Below are 20,000 nucleotides of genomic sequence, written 5' to 3'. Positions count from 1 at the left end.
TTAGGGGAGCAATGTAAAAAATAATCATATAGAAATTGATTTGTTTATAACTTTTTTGGACTGTTGAGGTAATGAGAATGTTGTGGAAATTGTGGTAAAAGGCATAATATCTGATCAAAAAAACATAATTATGAAATAGATAAGTACAGATCCTAATCTCAGTGATCCAAGAGGATATTTAGCGAAAAAATCAAATAATTTTAGGGTCAAATGTCAGTTTCGGGAGAATGACTATACACAACAATACACTGGGCTCCAACAGCCAAACGCCTGCATCCAGTCAGTGATTAATGCTCTTTCAGCGCAGGAGAGATTCCGAGATTCAGTGTTTAACAGTCACATGTACAGGGATGCAGGTGTGATTGCTAGGTACAGTGAAAATCTTAGGCAGGACTAAGTGAAATAAAATAATGAAAATGGTAATAAAAGAAATCAAGAGAGACAAACAAGAGTGAGGGTCAGTCTGTGTGTGTTTGTAGGAGATTCAGGTACACACACATACCACTTCTTCATGACTGTGTACACAGGGTTTGTTGATAAATGTACAGGCCCCCCCATCTTGGCAGCGTAGAGACATTTCTGAATATTTAAGCCAATTTTCTGAAACTCTACACATTTTGCCATGGCTAATGCTGTGTTCTATTTGCTTTAACGTAACAAAATCAATACTGCTAAAATTCATTGTTTTTGGAATTTAAAATTCTCCCTGACTGTCTAGCTTTAATTTAGGTGATTGTTACCTCTCAAATATTAATTTACTCAAAAAATATATAGGTCCATTATCCATTACATGGCAGCAGTAACCGAAAAGTTGCTGGTTCGAATCTCCGATCTGACTAGGTGAAAAATCTGTTGATGTGCCCTTGAGGAAGGCACTTAACCATAATTGCTCCTGTAAATCGCTCTGGATAAGAGCATCTGCTAAATGACTACAATGTAAAATGTAAATGTAAAATGAGTTGCAGGTTAAAGCTGGGTCTACACTGATTGGCTCTAGTTCTGATGCAGGGTCAGATGCTGTTCCATCGTGTGTGATAATCAGATCCCAGACCTGTGATTAGTGGCAACATCTACTTCAACTGAGTGGGTGTGTGACCCCTGTTGAGACATTTGCCGTCTGTCTTACCCTGACATCGGTGGCGTCCCCATGGCGGATGTTACTGGCCCATGTGCTGTGCTCGCTGTTGCTCTCGAAGTGATGGAAGACCTTCAGGACCCTGTCTGGAGCCCCGGGGGCTCTCTCTGTGGCCGTGCCTGTGCCTGTGCCTGCGCTAAGGCGCGACTTGGCCCCCCCAGCCAGGGCGTGGTTGAGGTTGGGGTCCAGGTATGCTGTCGCCATGCCTTTGCTGTGCGCTAGGTGTCTGTCATATTCTGTAAGTGAGAGAGAGAGAGAGAGAAAAGAACCGTAGAATTAGAATTCCTGCTATAATCATATGGGGAAAGTCAAAATGGCCACCAGTTCACCCATTATGGCATCGTTGACTGGGGATCCCAGTTCTACTCATATTCATTCTATGGTTACACACTGGGTGAGAACACAGTAGAAACATCACACATCATCCCTGAAATATAAAGCATGGGAAGTCAACATTTTCTCTCAACAACCTTGACTGAGCCTCTAATAATAATTTCTTTATGAATGAATTATGATAGAATTATGCAGCACGGTGAAAAATGTATCAGCAAGTTGAAGGTGTGAAAAGGGTTCATAATGCACAATGCAGCAAGGTGTGATAGTCTTTCCTGACACTTCACACACTGAGAAGGAGCAGAGAACTCCACGGAAAACAATTTAATTGACACACCACATCTCACTATAATAACATAATTACCTGACACACCACATTACTCACTATAATAACATAATTACCTGACACACCACATTACTCACTATAATAACATAATTACCTGACACACCACATCTCACTATAATAACATAATAACCTGACACACCACATCTCACTATAATAACATAATTACCTGACACACCACATTACTCACTATAATAACATAATTACCTGACACACCACATCTCACTATAATAACATAATAACCTGACACACCACATCTCACTATAATAACATAATTACCTGACACACCACACGTCTCACTATAATAACATAATTACCTGACACATCTCACTATAACAATTTAACTTTTAACAAGGCACAACTTTTATTCTACAACAAAGAAAACAGTAAAATAAAGAAAAACCCTTGAAAGAGTAGGTGTGTCCAAACGTTTGACTGGTACTGTACTTCAACTAGTGTGGAGCTGTTGGGGGAATATACTACAACTAGTGTGGAGCTGTTGGGGGAATATACTTCAACTAGTGTGGAGCTGTTGGGGGAATATACTTCAACTAGTGTGGAGCTGTTGGGGGAATATACTTCAACTAGTGTGGAGCTGTTGGGGGAATATACTTCAACTAGTGTGGAGCTGTTGGGGGAATATACTTCAACTAGTGTGGAGCTGTTGGGGGAATATACTTCAACTAGTGTGGAGCTGTTGGGGGAATATACTTCAACTAGTGTGGAGCTGTTGGGGGAATATACTTCAACTAGTGTGGAGCTGTTGGGTGAATATACTACAACTAGTGTGGATCTGTTGGGTGAATATACTACAACTATTGTGGAGCTGTTGGGTGAATATACTACAACTAGTGTGGAGCTGTTGGGGGAATATACTACAACTAGTGTGGATCTGTTGGGTGAATATACTACAACTAGTGTGGAGCTGTTGGGGGAATATACTACAACTAGTGTGGAGCTGTTGGGGGAATATACTACAACTAGTGTGGAGCTGTTGGGGGAATGTACTACAACTAGTGTGGAGCTGTTGGGTGAATATACTACAACTAGTGTGGAGCTGTTGGGGGAATATACTTCAACTAGTGTGGAGCTGTTGGGGGAATATACTTCAACTAGTGTGGAGCTGTTGGGGGAATATACTTCAACTAGTGTGGAGCTGTTGGGGGAATATACTACAACTAGTGTGGAGCTGTTGGGTGAATATACTTCAACTAGTGTGGAGCTGTTGGGTGAATATACTTCAACTAGTGTGGAGCTGTTGGGGGAATATACAGTGCCTTGCGAAAGTATTCGGCCCCCTTGAACTTTGCGACCTTTTGCCACATTTCAGGCTTCAAACATAAAGATATAAAACTGTATTTTTTTGTGAAGAATCAACAACAAGTGGGACACAATCATGAAGTGGAACGACATTTAATGGATATTTAACTTTTTTAACAAATCAAAAACTGAAAAATTGGGCGTGCAAAATTATTCAGCCCCCTTAAGTTAATACTTTGTAGCGCCACCTTTTGCTGCGATTACAGCTGTAAGTCGCTTGGGGTATGTCTCTATCAGTTTTGCACATTGAGAGACTGACATTTTTTCCCATTCCTCCTTGCAAAACAGCTCGAGCTCAGTGAGGTTGGATGGAGAGCATTTGTGAACAGCAGTTTTCAGTTCTTTCCACAGATTCTCGATTGGATTCAGGTCTGGACTTTGACTTGGCAATTCTAACACCTGGATATGTTTATTTTTGAACCATTCCATTGTAGATTTTGCTTTATGTTTTGGATCATTGTCTTGTTGGAAGACAAATCTCCGTCCCAGTCTCAGGTCTTTTGCAGACTCCATCAGGTTTTCTTCCAGAATGGTCCTGTATTTGGCTCCATCCATCTTCCCATCAATTTTAACCATCTTCCCTGTCCCTGCTGAAGAAAAGCAGGCCCAAACCATGATGCTGCCACCACCATGTTTGACAGTGGGGATGGTGTGTTCAGGGTGATGAGCTGTGTTGCTTTTACGCCAAACATAACGTTTTGCATTGTTGCCAAAAAGTTCAATTTTGGTTTCATCTGACCAGAGCACCTTCTTCCACATGTTTGGTGTGTCTCCCAGGTGGCTTGTGGCAAACTTTAAACAACACTTTTATGGATATCTTTAAGAAATGGCTTTCTTCTTGCCACTCTTCCATAAAGGCCAGATTTGTGCAATATACGACTGATTGTTGTCCTATGGACAGAGTCTCCCACCTCAGCTGTAGATCTCCGCAGTTCATCCAGAGTGATCATGGGCCTCTTGGCTGCATCTCTGATCAGTCTTCTCCTTGTATGAGCTGAAAGTTTAGAGGGACGGCCAGGTCTTGGTAGATTTGCAGTGGTCTGATACTCATTCCATTTCAATATTATCGCTTGCACAGTGCTCCTTGGGATGTTTAAAGCTTGGGAAATCTTTTTGTATCCAAATCCGGCTTTAAACTTCTTCACAACAGTATCTCGGACCTGCCTGGTGTGTTCCTTGTTCTTCATGATGCTCTCTGCGCTTTTAACAGACCTCTGAGACTATCACAGTGCAGGTGCATTTATACGGAGACTTGATTACACACAGGTGGATTGTATTTATCATCATTAGTCATTTAGGTCAACATTGGATCATTCAGAGATCCTCACTGAACTTCTGGAGAGAGTTTGCTGCACTGAAAGTAAAGGGGCTGAATAATTTTGCACGCCCAATTTTTCAGTTTTTGATTTGCTAAAAAAGTTTGAAATATCCAATAAATGTCGTTCCACTTCATGATTGTGTCCCACTTGTTGTTGATTCTTCACAAAAAAATACCGTTTTATATCTTTATGTTTGAAGCCTGAAATGTGGCAAAAGGTCGCAAAGTTCAAGAGGGCCGAATACTTTCGCAAGGCACTGTACTTCAACTAGTGTGGAGCTGTTGGGGGAATATACTACAACTAGTGTGGAGCTGTTGGGGGAATATACTACAACTAGTGTGGAGCTGTTGGGGGAATATACTACAACTAGTGTGGAGCTGTTGGGGGAATATACTACAACTAGTGTGGAGCTGTTGGGGGAATATACTACAACTAGTGTGGAGCTGTTGGGGAATATACTTCAACTAGTGTGGAGCTGTTGGGGGAATATACTACAACTAGTGTGGAGCTGTTGGGGAATATACTACAACTAGTGTGGAGCTGTTGGGGGAATATACTACAACTAGTGTGGAGCTGTTGGGGAATATACTACAACTAGTGTGGAGCTGTTGGGGGAATATACTACAACTAGTGTGGAGCTGTTGGGGGAATATACTACAACTAGTGTGGAGCTGTTGGGGAATATACTTCAACTAGTGTGGAGCTGTTGGGGAATATACTACAACTAGTGTGGAGCTGTTGGGGAATATACTACAACTAGTGTGGAGCTGTTGGGGAATATACTACAACTAGTGTGGAGCTGTTGGGGAATATACTACAACTAGTGTGGAGCTGTTGGGGAATATACTACAACTAATGTGGAGCTGTTGGGGGAATATACTTCAACTAGTGTGGAGCTGTTGGGGAATATACTACAACTAGTGTGGAGCTGTTGGGGGAATATACTACAACTAGTGTGGAGCTGTTGGGGAATATACTACAACTAGTGTGGAGCTGTTGGGGGAATATACTACAACTAGTGTGGAGCTGTTGGGGGAATATACTACAACTAGTGTGGAGCTGTTGGGGGAATATACTACAACTAGTGTGGAGCTGTTGGGGGAATATACTACAACTAGTGTGGAGCTGTTGGGGGAATATACTACAACTAGTGTGGAGCTGTTGGGGAATATACTACAACTAGTGTGGAGCTGTTGGGGGAATATACTACAACTAGTGTGGAGCTGTTGGGGGAATATACTACAACTAGTGTGGAGCTGTTGGGGGAATATACTACGTGTGCATTCAGCTTGTGTCAGCAGCACTGTTCCCTCTATGTGGCTGGAAAAGCCCAAAATAACCTCCCCTGGTAGAAGTGAGAGTTCACCCACATAGTGACTAAGCACCGGTCGATGGAAAACAGGAGACTTCTACTTGATTTGGCCTCCGATGAAATGCCACAGATACAAGGTTTAGCATGTGAGCTGCAGAGTTAAAATATGTTTTCTTAATACATTTAAAAGGACTGTAATGGATACAAGGATTGGCAGCAGTGCACGGACGGTGGGCATTGCACCACAGCTCTGGCTACAGTACGAAAACAGCAGGGGCACTAGCTTTATGAGCACTGCTTTTATTTTTTTCATCCTGGCGTCCACAGAGCCAAAGGCGCTAGGCAACAGTAAGTCACAGACAGTGTGCACTGCAGTACTGACTGAAACTGCTATTTTTAATCAGTTAATCTCCCGGTCTGAGCTGGGGTCTGGCCTGTTACTTCAGACAGGGTACACACAGACACACAGGTCTAAGCTGGGGTCTGGCCTGTTACTTCAGACAGGGTACACACAGGTCTGAGCTGGGGTCTGGCCTGTTACTTCAGACAGGGTACACACAGACACACAGGTCTGAGCTGGGGTCTGGCTTGTTACTTCAGACAGGGTACACACAGGTCTGAGCTGGGGTCTGGCCTGTTACTTCAGACAGGGTACACACAGGTCTGAGCTGGGGTCTGGCCTGTTACTTCAGACAGGGTACACACAGACACACAGGGCTGAGCTGGGGTCTGGCTTGTTACTTCAGACAGGGTACACACAGGTCTGAGCTGGGGTCTGGCCTGTTACTTCAGACAGGGTACACACAGGTCTGAGCTGGGGTCTGGCCTGTTACTTCAGACAGGGTACACACAGACACACAGGTCTAAGCTGGGGTCTGGCCTGTTACTTCAGACAGGGTACACACAGACACACAGGGCTGAGCTGAGGTCTGGCCTGTTACTTCAGACAGGGTACACACAGACACACAGGGCTGAGCTGGGGTCTGGCCTGTTACTTCAGACACGGTACACACAGACACACAGGGCTGAGCTGGGGTCTGGCCTGTTACTTCAGACAGGGTACACACAGACACACAGGGCTGGGCTGTCAGATGCCTGGCTAGTATCAAACCAACACACACTAAGCTGAGCCTCTCGCTCTCCCCAGGGGCCAGGGTGGGTGTGTGTATGGACGCATGTGTGTGTGTGTGGACGTGTGTGTGTGTGTGTGTGTGTGTGTGTGTGTGTGTGTGTGAGCAATATGGGGCACAAGATGTAATCTCTGCTACATTGCTGCTGGACAGTGTGTTCTGTTTGTCCATGTTATTAACAGGCATTAGATGATGGTCTACATCCAGGGAACAGGAGGACAGAACACGCCCCTGTGGTGAGGCGTCGCAGGACAGACCGGTCACACACACATTCAGCTGGTCACAGAGAGAAAGGTAGTTAGCACTGGGGATGGAGGGGGGAGGGTTGCTGGCCAGAAGATCAAATATTATACTTTAAGTTAAATTTATTGGCACCAAAGAAAACAAGTATTAAACAACAATACACATAAAAAAGCTGTGCAGGTTGGAAGCCCAAGGCTTGCCACGCCACGCCACGCCACGCCACGCCACTACACGCCACGCCACGCCACGCCACTACACGCCACTACACGCCACTACACGCCACGCCACGCCACGCCACGCCACTACACGCCACGCCACGCCACTACACGCCACTACACGCCACGCCACGCCACTACACGCCACGCCACGCCACGCCACACTACGCCACGCCACTACACGCCACGCCACGCCACGCCACGCCACGCCACTACACGCCACGCCACGCCACGCCACTACACGCCACTACACGCCACTACACGCCACGCCACGCCACGCCACGCCACTACACGCCACGCCACGCCACTACACGCCACTACACGCCACGCCACGCCACTACACGCCACGCCACGCCACGCCACGCCACACTACGCCACGCCACTACACGCCACGCCACGCCACTACACGCCACGCCACGCCACTACACGCCACGCCACGCCACTACACGCCACTACACGCCACGCCACGCCACGCCACGCTACGCCACGCCACGCCACACTACGCCACGCCACACTACGCCACGCCACACTACGCCACGCCACGCCACGCCACGCCACACTACACCACACTACACTACACCACTGTAAGTACCGAAATAAAAAAGGTTTGCTAAAACAGACACCCAAACCTACTAATTCTAAAATGTATAAATACATTTATAAGTAATCACAAAAAAAACAAATAGTATTTATTTTGTCTAAATGTGTGTGTGCATGTGTGCAATAATTAGGCTATATGGAGGAGATTACTGAGTAGTTTGGTTCATCAGGCTGACCCCCAGTCTACATGGAGGAGATTACTGAGTAGTTTGGTTCATCAGGCTGACCCCCAGTCTTCATGGAGGAGATTACTGAGTAGTTTGGTTCATAAAGCTGACCCCCAGTCTTCATGGAGGAGATTACTGAGTAGTTTGGTTCATCAGGCTGACCCCCAGTCTTCATGGAGGAGATTACTGAGTAGTTTGGTTCATAAAGCTGACCCCCAGTCTTCATGGAGATTATTGAGTAGTTTGGTTCATCAGGCTGACCCCCAGTCTTCATGGAGGAGATTACTGAGTAGTTTGGTTCATCAGGCTGACCCCCAGTCTTCATGGAGGAGATTACTGAGTAGTTTGGTTCATCAGGCTGACCCCCAGTCTTCATGGAGGAGATTACTGAGTAGTTTGGTTCATCAGGCTGACCCCCAGTCTTCATGGAGGAGATTACTGAGTAGTTTGGTTCATCAGGCTGACCCCATTCTTCATGGAGGAGATTACTGAGTAGTTTGGTTCATCAGGCTGACCCCCAGTCTTCATGGAGGAGATTACTGAGTAGTTTGGTTCATCAGCCTGACCCCCAGTCTTCATGGAGATTACTGAGTAGTTTGGTTCATCAGGCTGACCTCCAGTCTACATGGAGATTACGGAGTAGTTTGGTTCATCAGCCTGACCCCCAGTCTTCATGGAGATTATTGAGTAGTTTGGTTCATCAGGCTGACCCCCAGTCTTCATGGAGATTACGGAGTAGTTTGGTTCATCAGCCTGACCCCCAGTCTTCATGGAGGAGATTAGTGAGTAGTTTGGTTCATCAGGCTGACCCCCAGTCTACATGGAGGAGATTACTGAGTAGTTTGGTTCATCAGCCTGACCCCCAGTCTTCATGGAGGAGATTAGTGAGTAGTTTGGTTCATCAGGCTGACCCCCAGTCTACATGGAGGAGATTACTGAGTAGTTTGGTTCATCAGCCTGACCCCCAGTCTTCATGGAGGAGATTACTGAGTAGTTTGGTTCATCAGCCTGATCCCCAGTCTTCATGGAGATTATTGAGTAGTTTGGTTCATCAGGCTGACCCCCAGTCTTCATGGAGGAGATTAGTGAGTAGTTTGGTTCATCAGCCTGACCCCCAGTCTTCATGGAGGAGATTACTGAGTAGTTTGGTTCATCAGGCTGACCCCCAGTCTTCATGGAGGAGATTACTGAGTAGTTTGGTTCATAAAGCTGACCCCCAGTCTTCATGGAGGAGATGACTGAGTAGTTTGGTTCATCAGGCTGACCCCCAGTCTTCATGGATGAGATTACTGAGTAGTTTGGTTCATCAGGCTGACCCCCAGTCTTCATGGAGGAGATTACTGAGTAGTTTGGTTCATCAGGCTGACCCCCAGTCTACATGGAGGAGATTACTGAGTAGTTTGGTTCATCAGGCTGACCCCCAGTCTACATGGAGGAGATTACTGAGTAGTTTGGTTCATCAGCCTGACCCCCAGTCTACATGGAGGAGATTACTGAGTAGTTTGGTTCATCAGGCTGACCCCCAGTCTTCATGGAGGAGATTACTGAGTAGTTTGGTTCATCAGGCTGACCCCCAGTCTTCATGGAGATTACTGAGTAGTTTGGTTCATCAGGCTGACCCCCAGTCTTCATGGAGGAGATTACTGAGTAGTTTGGTTCATCAGGCTGACCCCCAGTCTTCATGGAGATTACTGAGTAGTTTGGTTCATCAGGCTGACCCCCAGTCTTCATGGAGATTATTGAGTAGTTTGGTTCATCAGGCTGACCCCCAGTCTTCATGGAGATTACTGAGTAGTTTGGTTCATCAGGCTGACCCCCAGTCTTCATGGAGGAGATTACTGAGTAGTTTGGTTCATCAGGCTGACCCCCAGTCTTCATGGAGATTATTGAGTAGTTTGGTTCATCAGGCTGACCTACAGTCTTCGCTTGAAGTTGTTGAGGGATGATGAGGTTTTGGCAATGTGAAGATGAGAATTCCAGAGTACCTCTGTATCTGATAGAGAATTGACTATGTGAGGTACGGCAGTGGGCAGGGTAAAGGTTATCACAGTGTCTTGTGTTATATAGATGGACTTCAGAATTAACCTGGAAGATTCCATTGAAGGGTTTAGGTAAACTGTCTGGGAGATATGACTATTTGTAGATAAAAGTGCATAATTGGTGTACAGTAATGTCTTAAATAGACAAGATATTGAGTTTCTTATAACAAAGTTGCAGATGGAGCCAGGTAATTAGCAGAGGTTACTAGTCTTGCAAATGTATTTTGTGATGAGTTATTTGTGTAGATAGGAAGCATATGTATTGGCCCAGACAATATTACAGTAAATGAGATATGGGTCAATAAAGCTATGGTATAGAGTTGAGAAGCAAGGCTGATGAACCAAACGACTAACCTTTCTGATGATACCAGATTTCATCACTTTGCTGCAGACAAATGTAGACAAATACAGAATTGAAAGATGTGCGAAAAGTCTGGTAAACAGACCCCATAGCGGCCTGATTATTTAAAAAAATCCCATTAAATATCATCAAATCAACATCTTAAAGTGCTTTTGTTAAATGTAATGCTATTAACCTTTCCCATCTGTTCATTTCTAGCTGCAAAAGACAAGTGGACAATTAGAAAGTGGTCACCAATGTCCGTATAAACCATACCTGTATTAGCCACATTAATCAAATCATTTGTCAACATATGATCAATAAGGGTGTCAGGTGAACTGGTCAGTCTGTGGGCTTATAGATGAGGGGATACAGAACTGGTCAGTCTGTGGGCTTATAGATGAGGGGACACAGAACTGGTCAGTCTGTGGGCTTATAGATGAGGGGACACAGAACTGGTCAGTCTGTCGGCTTATAGATGAGGGGATACAGATGAACTGGTCACTTTGTGGGCTTATAGATGAGGAGATACAGATGAACTGGTCAGTCTGTGTTCTTATAGATGAGGAGATACAGATGAACTGGTCAGTCTGTGGGCTTATAGATGAGGGGACACAGAACTGGTCAGTCTGTGGGCTTATAGATGAGGAGATACAGATGAACTGGTCAGTCTGTGTTCTTATAGATGAGGAGATACAGATGAACTGGTCAGTCTGTGGGCTTATAGATGAGGAGATACAGGTGAACTGGTCAGTCTGTGGGCTTATAGATGAGGGGATACAGATGAACTGGTCACTTTGTGGGCTTATAGATGAGGAGATACAGGTGAACTGGTCAGTCTGTGGGCTTATAGATGAGGGGATACAGATGAACTGGTCAGTCTGTGGGCTTATAGATGAGGAGATACAGGTGAACTGGTCAGTCTGTGGGCTTATAGATGAGGAGATACAGATGAACTGGTCAGTCTGTGGGCTTATAGATGAGGAGATACAGGTGAACTGGTCAGTCTGTGGGTTTATAGATGAGGAGATACAGGTGAACTGGTCAGTCTGTGGGCTTATAGATGAGGGGATACAGATGAACTGGTCAGTCTGTGTTCTTATAGATGAGGAGATACAGATGAACTGGTCAGTCTGTGGGCTTATAGATGAGGAGATACAGGTGAACTGGTCAGCCTGTGGGCTTATAGATGAGGGGATAAAGGTAAACTGGTCAGTCTGTGGGCTTATAGATGAGGGGATAAAGGTAAACTGGTCAGTCTGTGGGCTTATAGATGAAGGGACACAGAACTGGTCAGTCTGTGGGCTTATAGATGAGGGGATAAAGGTAAACTGGTCCCTCTGTGGTCTTATAGATGAGGGGATACAGGTGAACTGGTCAGTCTGTGTTCTTATAGATGAGGGGATAAAGGTAAACTGGTCCCTCTGTGGTCTTATAGATGAGGGGATACAGGTGAACTGGTCAGTCTGTGTTCTTATAGATGAGGGGATAAAGGTAAACTGGTCAGTCTGTGGGCTTATAGATGAGGGGATAAAGGTAAACTGGTCAGTCTGTTGGCTTATAGATGAGGGGATAAAGGTAAACTGGTCCCTCTGTGGTCTTATAGATGAGGGGATACAGGTGAACTGGTCAGTCTGTGTTCTTATAGATGAGGAGATACAGATGAACTGGTCAGTCTGTGGGCTTATAGATGAGGGGATAAAGGTAAACTGGTCACTCTGTGGGCTTATATATGAGGGGACACAGAACTGGTCAGTCTGTGGGCTTATAGATGAGGGGATACAGATGAACTGGTCACTTTGTGGGCTTATAGATGAGGAGATACAGATGAACTGGTCAGTCTGTGTTCTTATAGATGAGGAGATACAGATGAACTGGTCAGTCTGTGGGCTTATAGATGAGGGGACACAGAACTGGTCAGTCTGTGGGCTTATAGATGAGGAGATACAGATGAACTGGTCAGTCTGTGTTCTTATAGATGAGGAGATACAGATGAACTGGTCAGTCTGTGGGCTTATGGATGAGGAGATACAGGTGAACTGGTCAGTCTGTGGGCTTATAGATGAGGGGATACAGATGAACTGGTCACTTTGTGGGCTTATAGATGAGGAGATACAGGTGAACTGGTCAGTCTGTGTTCTTATAGATGAGGAGATACAGATGAACTGGTCAGTCTGTGGGCTTATAGATGAGGAGATACAGGTGAACTGGTCAGTCTGTGGGCTTATAGATGAGGGGATACAGATGAACTGGTCAGTCTGTGTTCTTATAGATGAGGAGATACAGATGAACTGGTCAGTCTGTGGGCTTATAGATGAGGAGATACAGGTGAACTGGTCAGTCTGTGGGCTTATAGATGAGGGGATAAAGGTAAACTGGTCAGTCTGTGGGCTTATAGATGAGGGGATAAAGGTAAACTGGTCAGTCTGTGGGCTTATAGATGAGGGGACACAGAACTGGTCAGTCTGTGGGCTTATAGATGAGGGGATAACGGTAAACTGGTCCCTCTGTGGTCTTATAGATGAGGGGATACAGGTGAACTGGTCAGTCTGTTCTTATAGATGAGGGGATAAAGGTAAACTGGTCAGTCTGTGGGCTTATAGATGAGGGGATAAAGGTAAACTGGTCAGTCTGTGGGCTTATAGATGAAGGGACACAGAACTGGTCAGTCTGTGGGCTTATAGATGAGGGGATAAAGGTAAACTGGTCCCTCTGTGGTCTTATAGATGAGGGGATACAGGTGAACTGGTCAGTCTGTGTTCTTATAGATGAGGGGATAAAGGTAAACTGGTCAGTCTGTGGGCTTATAGATGAGGGGATAAAGGTAAACTGGTCAGTCTGTGGGCTTATAGATGAGGGGATAAAGGTAAACTGGTCCCTCTGTGGTCTTATAGATGAGGGGATACAGGTGAACTGGTCAGTCTGTGTTCTTATAGATGAGTGGATAAAGGTAAACTGGTCAGTCTGTGGGCTTATAGATGAGGGGATAAAGGTAAACTGGTCCCTCTGTGGTCTTATAGATGAGGGGATACAGGTGAACTGGTCAGTCTGTGGTCTTATAGATGAGGGGATAAAGGTAAACTGGTCAGTCTGTGGGCTTATAGATGAGGGGATAAAGGTAAACTGGTCCCTCTGTGTTCTTATAGATGAGGGGATAAAGGTAAACTGGTCAGTCTGTGGTCTTATAGATGAGGGGATAAAGGTAAACTGGTCAGTCTGTGGGCTTATAGATGAGGGGATAAAGGTAAACTGGTCCCTCTGTGGTCTTATAGATGAGGGGATAAAGGTAAACTGGTCAGTCTGTGGGCTTATAGATGAGGGGATAAAGGTAAACTGGTCAGTCTGTGGGCTTATAGATGAGGGGATAAAGGTAAACTGGTCCCTCTGTGGTCTTATAGATGAGGGGATACAGGTGAACTGGTCAGTCTGTGTTCTTATAGATGAGGGGATACAGATGAACTGGTCACTTTGTGGGCTTATAGATGAGGGGACGCAGAACTGGTCAGTCTGTGGGCTTATAGATGAGGGGATAAAGGTAAACTGGTCAGTCTGTGTTCTTATAGATGAGGGGACACAGAACTGGTCAGTCTGTGGTCTTATAGATGAGGGGACGCAGAACTGGTCAGTCTGTGGGCTTATAGATGAGGGGACACAGATAGCTGGGAGTATAAAGTATTCAACAAGTCAGATGTCAGTGAGTGGTTCTCACTTTTAAATAAGTTTGTTGTGATCACCGAATAGAAAAGTAATTTTAGCTTCGTTATTAATCAAATCCAAGTGTGATGCAAGAATATTAATGAAACTACCAATGTCAGACTTGGGTGGCCGATAGATCATTCCAATTACCACTTTATTTACCACAAAAGTTACAGGAGGGCATTTCTATGAAAAGAGATTCAACATCAATGTTATCAGATGTAAGTCCGACGTCCTCTCTTAAAACAGTTCTGAACAAAAATGGACGCTCCTCCTCCCACTCTTGATGTTCTACAGCGGTGAACAGCATTATATGGAGACATGTCATAAAGCCTGGATGTCTCTTCAGTCAACCATGTTTCTGAAAGGGCAACAATGGAACATTCATGACTGAGAGAAGACAGATAATGAACAAGGGGGTCGTGATTTTTTAGGAAGAATGCAAATGTTTTAAAAAAAGGTCGAAAATTTGCTTGTTTTGGAATTAGATAACCTCTTATGGATCAAATCCCGTTGGCGGGAACGATTTGACAACATCCGGTGAAATGGCAGAGCGCCAAATTCTAATGAAATAATACACCAAAATGAAGTTTAACTTCTTGTTAATCCAGCCACAGTGTCAGATTTCAAAAAGGCTTTACGGCGAAAGTAAACCATGCGATTATCTGGACAGCGACCCATCTTACAAATGCATGACAAACATTTTTCAACCAGCCAGGCACGACACAAAACTCAGGAATAACAATATAATTCATGTCTTACATTTGAAGATCTTCTTCTGTTGGCACTCCAATATGTCCCATAAACATCACAAATGGTCCTTTTGATTGATTAATTCCTTTGTTAGATCCCCAAAATGTCCATCTATTTGGCGTGTTTGATTCAGAAAAACACCGGTTCCAACTCGCCCAACACGACTACAAATTATCTAATTAGTTACCTGTAAACTTTGTCCAAACAACTTTCCTAATCCATCCTTAGGTATCCTAAAACGTAAATAATCCATCAAATTTAAGACGGAATATACTGTGTTCAATAGTGGATCAAGTGAAAGTGGAGCGAGTTCCAGGTTGTGCGCCCCAAACAAAACAGTTCACTTGGCTCGACACCCAGAAAGGAAAGGGCTACTTCTTCATTACTCAAAGGAAAAACATCAACCAATTTCTAAAGACTGTTGACATCTAGTGGAAGCCATAGGAACTGCAATCAGATGCCTCATAAATCTAGTATCCCATAGAAAACCAAACTGAAACGCAGTCATCTCAAAAACAAATCCTGGATGGTTTGTCCTCTGTGTTTCGCCTGCCAAATAAGTTCTGTTATACTCACAAGCATGACTTTAACAGTTTTAGAAACGTTGGAGTGTTTTCTATCTATATATACCAAGTATATGCACATCCTAGCTTCTGGGCCTGAGAAACAGGCAGTTTACTTTGGACATGCTTTTCATCCGGACGTGAAAATACCACCCCCTATCCCAAAGAAGTTTTACCATTATAGTAATCACAAGTGATAGACTCATCTCCGGTAAATTTCAGGAAATTTTAATCTGGATCAACACAATCATTATATTTATTGTTGGCTTCATTAATATCTAATGGGTTAGAGACCATGTTATCAGGGTTGATATCATTGGCTTCATTCATATCTAATGGGTTAGAGACCATGTTATCAGAGTTGATATCCTTGACTTCATTAATATCTAACGGGTTAGAGACCATGTTATCAGGGTTGATCTCCTTGGCTTCATTAATATCTAATGGGTTAGAGACCATGTTATCAGAGTTGATCTCCTTGACTTCATTAATATCTAACGGGTTAGAGACCATGTTATCAGGGTTGATCTCCTTGGCTTCATTAATATCTAACGGGTTAGAGACCATGTTATCAGAGTTGATATCCTTGACTTCATTAATATCTAACGGGTTAGAGACCATGTTATCAGGGTTGATCTCCTTGGCTTCATTAATATCTAACGGGTTAGAGACCATGTTATCAGGGTTGATCTCCTGCCCAACTAAGAGAGATACACAGTGGGAATCATCAAGAGAGTGGAAAGGAAACAGAAATGCCTCACATGTCCAATACAACCACACATTTGGTGTTAGTTTGATCAATGGGGTGCACTTCCTATGGAGGCCACATTGACACAGTCCTCATAACACCACTGAAGACTATAAGAACAGTGTGTGTTTTAGGTCACGAGGCAAGGTGAAACACATGAACAAAGTAGAATAAATATGTGTGTCTGTCTATGTGTGGGTGTGTGTGTGTGTGTGTGTGTGAGTCAGTTGACTATAGCGGAGTCACTTGCCATAGGCCTACAAGAGGCGGGGTGAACGACCAGCTGACCATACTTCAGGTATGCAATGTTACCTTTCTTCTGTTCTTGAATTAGTCGTGGCAGCAGTTCCTTTCTTTTGATGTTTACCTTTTCGGAGAAGTCTGGTCCCCTTCAGGCACTTGGTTCTCCTGAGAATCCCCTCCTTGTCTTTGAACCTCAGCAGTTTCACCACTATAGATCTGGGTAATCTATTGGGGAAGAAAGTGCCATTGCTATGCACCCTCTCCATCTCCATGAGTTTAGGATCCAGTTTGAGTTGATCTGGCCCTCTCCATCTCCATGAGTTTAGGATCCAGTTTGAGTTGATCTGGCCCTCTCCATCTCCATGAGTTTAGGATCCAGTTTGAGTTAATCTGGCCCTCTCCATCTCCATGAGTTTAGGATCCAGTTTGAGTTGATCTGGCCCTCTCCATCTCCATGAGTTTAGGATCCAGTTTGAGTTAATCTGGCCCTCTCCATCTCCATGAGTTTAGGATCCAGTTTGAGTTAATCTGGCCCTCTCCATCTCCATGAGTTTAGGATCCAGTTTGAGTTGATCTGGCCCTCTCCATCAGTTTAGGATCCAGTTTGAGTTGATCTGGCCCTCTTCATCAGTTTAGGATCCAGTTTGAGTTGATCTGGCCCTCTCCATCTCCATCAGTTTAGGATCCAGTTTGAGTTAATCTGGCCCTCTCCATCAGTTTAGGATCCAGTTTGAGTTGATCTGGCCCTCTTCATCTCCATCAGTTTAGGATCCAGTTTGAGTTAATCTGGCCCTCTCCATCTCCATGAGTTATTCTGGCCCTCTCCATCTCCATGAGTTTAGGATCCAGTTTGAGTTGATCTGGCCCTCTCCATCAGTTTAGGATCCAGTTTGAGTTAATCTGGCCCTCTCCATCAGTTTAGGATCCAGTTTGAGTTGATCTGGCCCTCTTCATCTCCATCAGTTTAGGATCCAGTTTGAGTTAATCTGGCCCTCTCCATCTCCATGAGTTATTCTGGCCCTCTTCATCTCCATGAGTTTAGGATCCAGTTTGTGATGATCTGCCAGGAGTTTCTTGACCTTAACTTCTGTGTCATGCCGAGTTTCAGTCTTTACATCCTCAATTTCATCAATTAAAATGTTATTGCGCCTCGATTGGTTTTCGAGGTAGTCTCCTTTGGGAAGAGTGCTTGTCAAGTGTTAGGAAAATTGCGAAATCCTCAGACATGGTTTTGAATGCAGTCTGGCTGGTGACATTTGCACCCTTTAGCTCCTGCGCGGTGTCCAAACTGTGTTTACATTTCATTACATCCTTAAACAGATCATGAACCCTTTTGTTGGTAGAAAACAAAGAGTTACAGAAAGGACTTCAAAGTCATTTTCCTACTGATTGTCACACCCTGGCCATAGAGAGGCTTTTTATTCTCTATTTTGGTTAGGCCAGGGTGTGACTAGGGTGGGCATTCTATGTTCTTTTTTCTATGTTGTTGTATTTCTTTGTTTTTGGCCGGGTATTGTTCTCAATCAGGGACAGCTGTCTGTCGTTGTCTCTGATTGAGAACCATACTTCGGTAGCTCTTGCACACATGGGTTTTGTGGGTAGTTGTTTTCTGTTGTGTGTCTGCACCAGCCAGAACTGTTTCGGTCATTCTCCTTGTTATTTCAGTGTTCATTTAATAAATATGGACACATATCACGCTGCACCTTGGTCCTCTCCTTCCAACAACCGTTACACTGATCTATTAGCCAGTTGAATCATATCTACACTACCCCAGCCAGTTGAATCCTATCTACACTACCCCAGCCAGTTGAATCCTATCTACACTACCCCAGCCAGTTGAATCCTATCTACACTACCCCAGCCAGTTGAATCCTATCTACACTACCCCAGCCAGTTGAATCCTATCTACACTACCCCAGCCAGTTGAATCCTATCTACACTACCCCAGCCAGTTGAATCCTATCTACACTACCCCAGCCAGTTGAATCCTATCTACACTACCCCAACCAGTTGAATCCTATCTACACTACCCCAGCCAGTTGAATCATATCTACACTACCCCAGCCAGTTGAATCATATCTACACTACCCCAGCCAATTGAATCCTATTGAATCCAGTTGAATCTACACTACCCCAGCCAGTTGAATCCTATCTACACTACCCCAGCCAGTTGAATCCTATCTACACTACCCCAGCCAGTTGAATCCTATCTACACTACCCCAGCCAGTTGAATCTATCTACTCCAGCCAGTTGAATCCTATCTACACTACCCCAGCCAGTTGAATCCTATCTACACTACCCCAGCCAGTTGAATCCTATCTACACTACCCCAACCAGTTGAATCATAACTCCCAGCCAGTTGAATCCTATCTACACTACCCCAGCCAATTGAATCCTATCTCAGAATCCCAGCCAGTTGAAATACACTACCCCAACCAGTTGAATCCTATCTACTACCCCAACCAGGATATCATAGCCAGTTGAATCATATCTACACTACCCCAGCCAGTTGTCATCTGTACCCCAGCCAGTTGATAACTACCCCAGCCAGTTGAATAACTAATGATCACACTAAGAGTTGTAGCTACTACCCCAGTCCAGTTAGTCATGACACTACCCCAGCCAGTTTACCCCAGCCAATTGAATCCTATCTACAGCCCAGCTTGTGCTTCTCATAAAGTGTGCACGGTCACAATCCCCCCTGATAACATAATAACTCCTGAGCTGCACTACATCAAACCCAGCCAATCACGCCAATCACACACAACCCTGGACCAGGGAGGGAAACCTCACATTCACACAGTGAAATGCATACAGGAGCAGACCGTCATCTAATACAGAGTAAAGAGAGCAACGACGTCCTTACATGAAGGCAACAGCCACCATGAAAACAACAACCAATTTCATTGATCCCATCTAACAATTATACAGTCGGATAACATTTGAAAACGTAAACAAACTGGAAACCTAAGACCGACACACAAGCAACTATGTCACCTGAGAATCTTTCTTTTTTCAGGCGCCCTTTCTTTCTCTATTTTCTGTCAGCATTTCCTTCTCCTTCTCTCTTTTGTCTTTTCCTTCTCTCTTTCCCTTCCTCTCCTTCCTCTCTTCTCCTTCCTCTCTTTTCACTCTTCTCCTTCCTCTCTTTTCTGTCCCCTTTTCGCTTTCGTTCTTTTTTTTCTCTGTACCCCAATTGATACCCTGTCCAATTCCTACCTCCAATCAGAAAAGGCCAGCAGGCGCATGTCACCCTGGAGTGGTGTGGAGAGAGACATCCGTGCCCATCTGCACACATTGGACAAGTAGAAGAGATTCCTCCACGCACACACACGCTCTGACACACTCCTAGACTCTAGCAACTCTCCCCAGAGCTTACACAGAGACTGAGGCTCCGCTAATGGTCATTGGCTTTTCTATCCGTAGCTGAAAACCACACACACACGTCCCGGCCTCTCCCAGCTGACGTTGCGTCACATCCTGGTTATCACAATGCTCCC

The 20,000-nt window shown here is 44.7% G+C and overlaps 1 protein-coding gene across 8 annotated transcripts in view; it reads right to left on the bottom strand.

Moving 5' to 3' along the window:
- Window positions 1-20,000, bottom strand: part of LOC115128731 (focal adhesion kinase 1-like) — a 302,242-nt gene that overhangs the window by 156,734 nt on the left and 125,508 nt on the right. For all 8 annotated transcript variants that reach the window (XM_029658857.2, XM_065018005.1, XM_029658858.2 and 5 more), the window contains one exon: window positions 1,127-1,371. In XM_029658857.2, the coding sequence (XP_029514717.2) occupies window positions 1,127-1,339 (213 nt within the window). In that variant the 5' untranslated portion in view covers window positions 1,340-1,371. The remainder of the gene's footprint in view (window positions 1-1,126; window positions 1,372-20,000) is intronic.

Source organism: Oncorhynchus nerka, linkage group LG4 (genome assembly GCF_034236695.1).
Source record: "Oncorhynchus nerka isolate Pitt River linkage group LG4, Oner_Uvic_2.0, whole genome shotgun sequence".
NCBI lineage: Eukaryota > Metazoa > Chordata > Actinopteri > Salmoniformes > Salmonidae > Oncorhynchus > Oncorhynchus nerka.
Note: the sequence above shows the minus strand (reverse complement) of the source record. Positions and strands in the feature narration are given on the sequence as shown.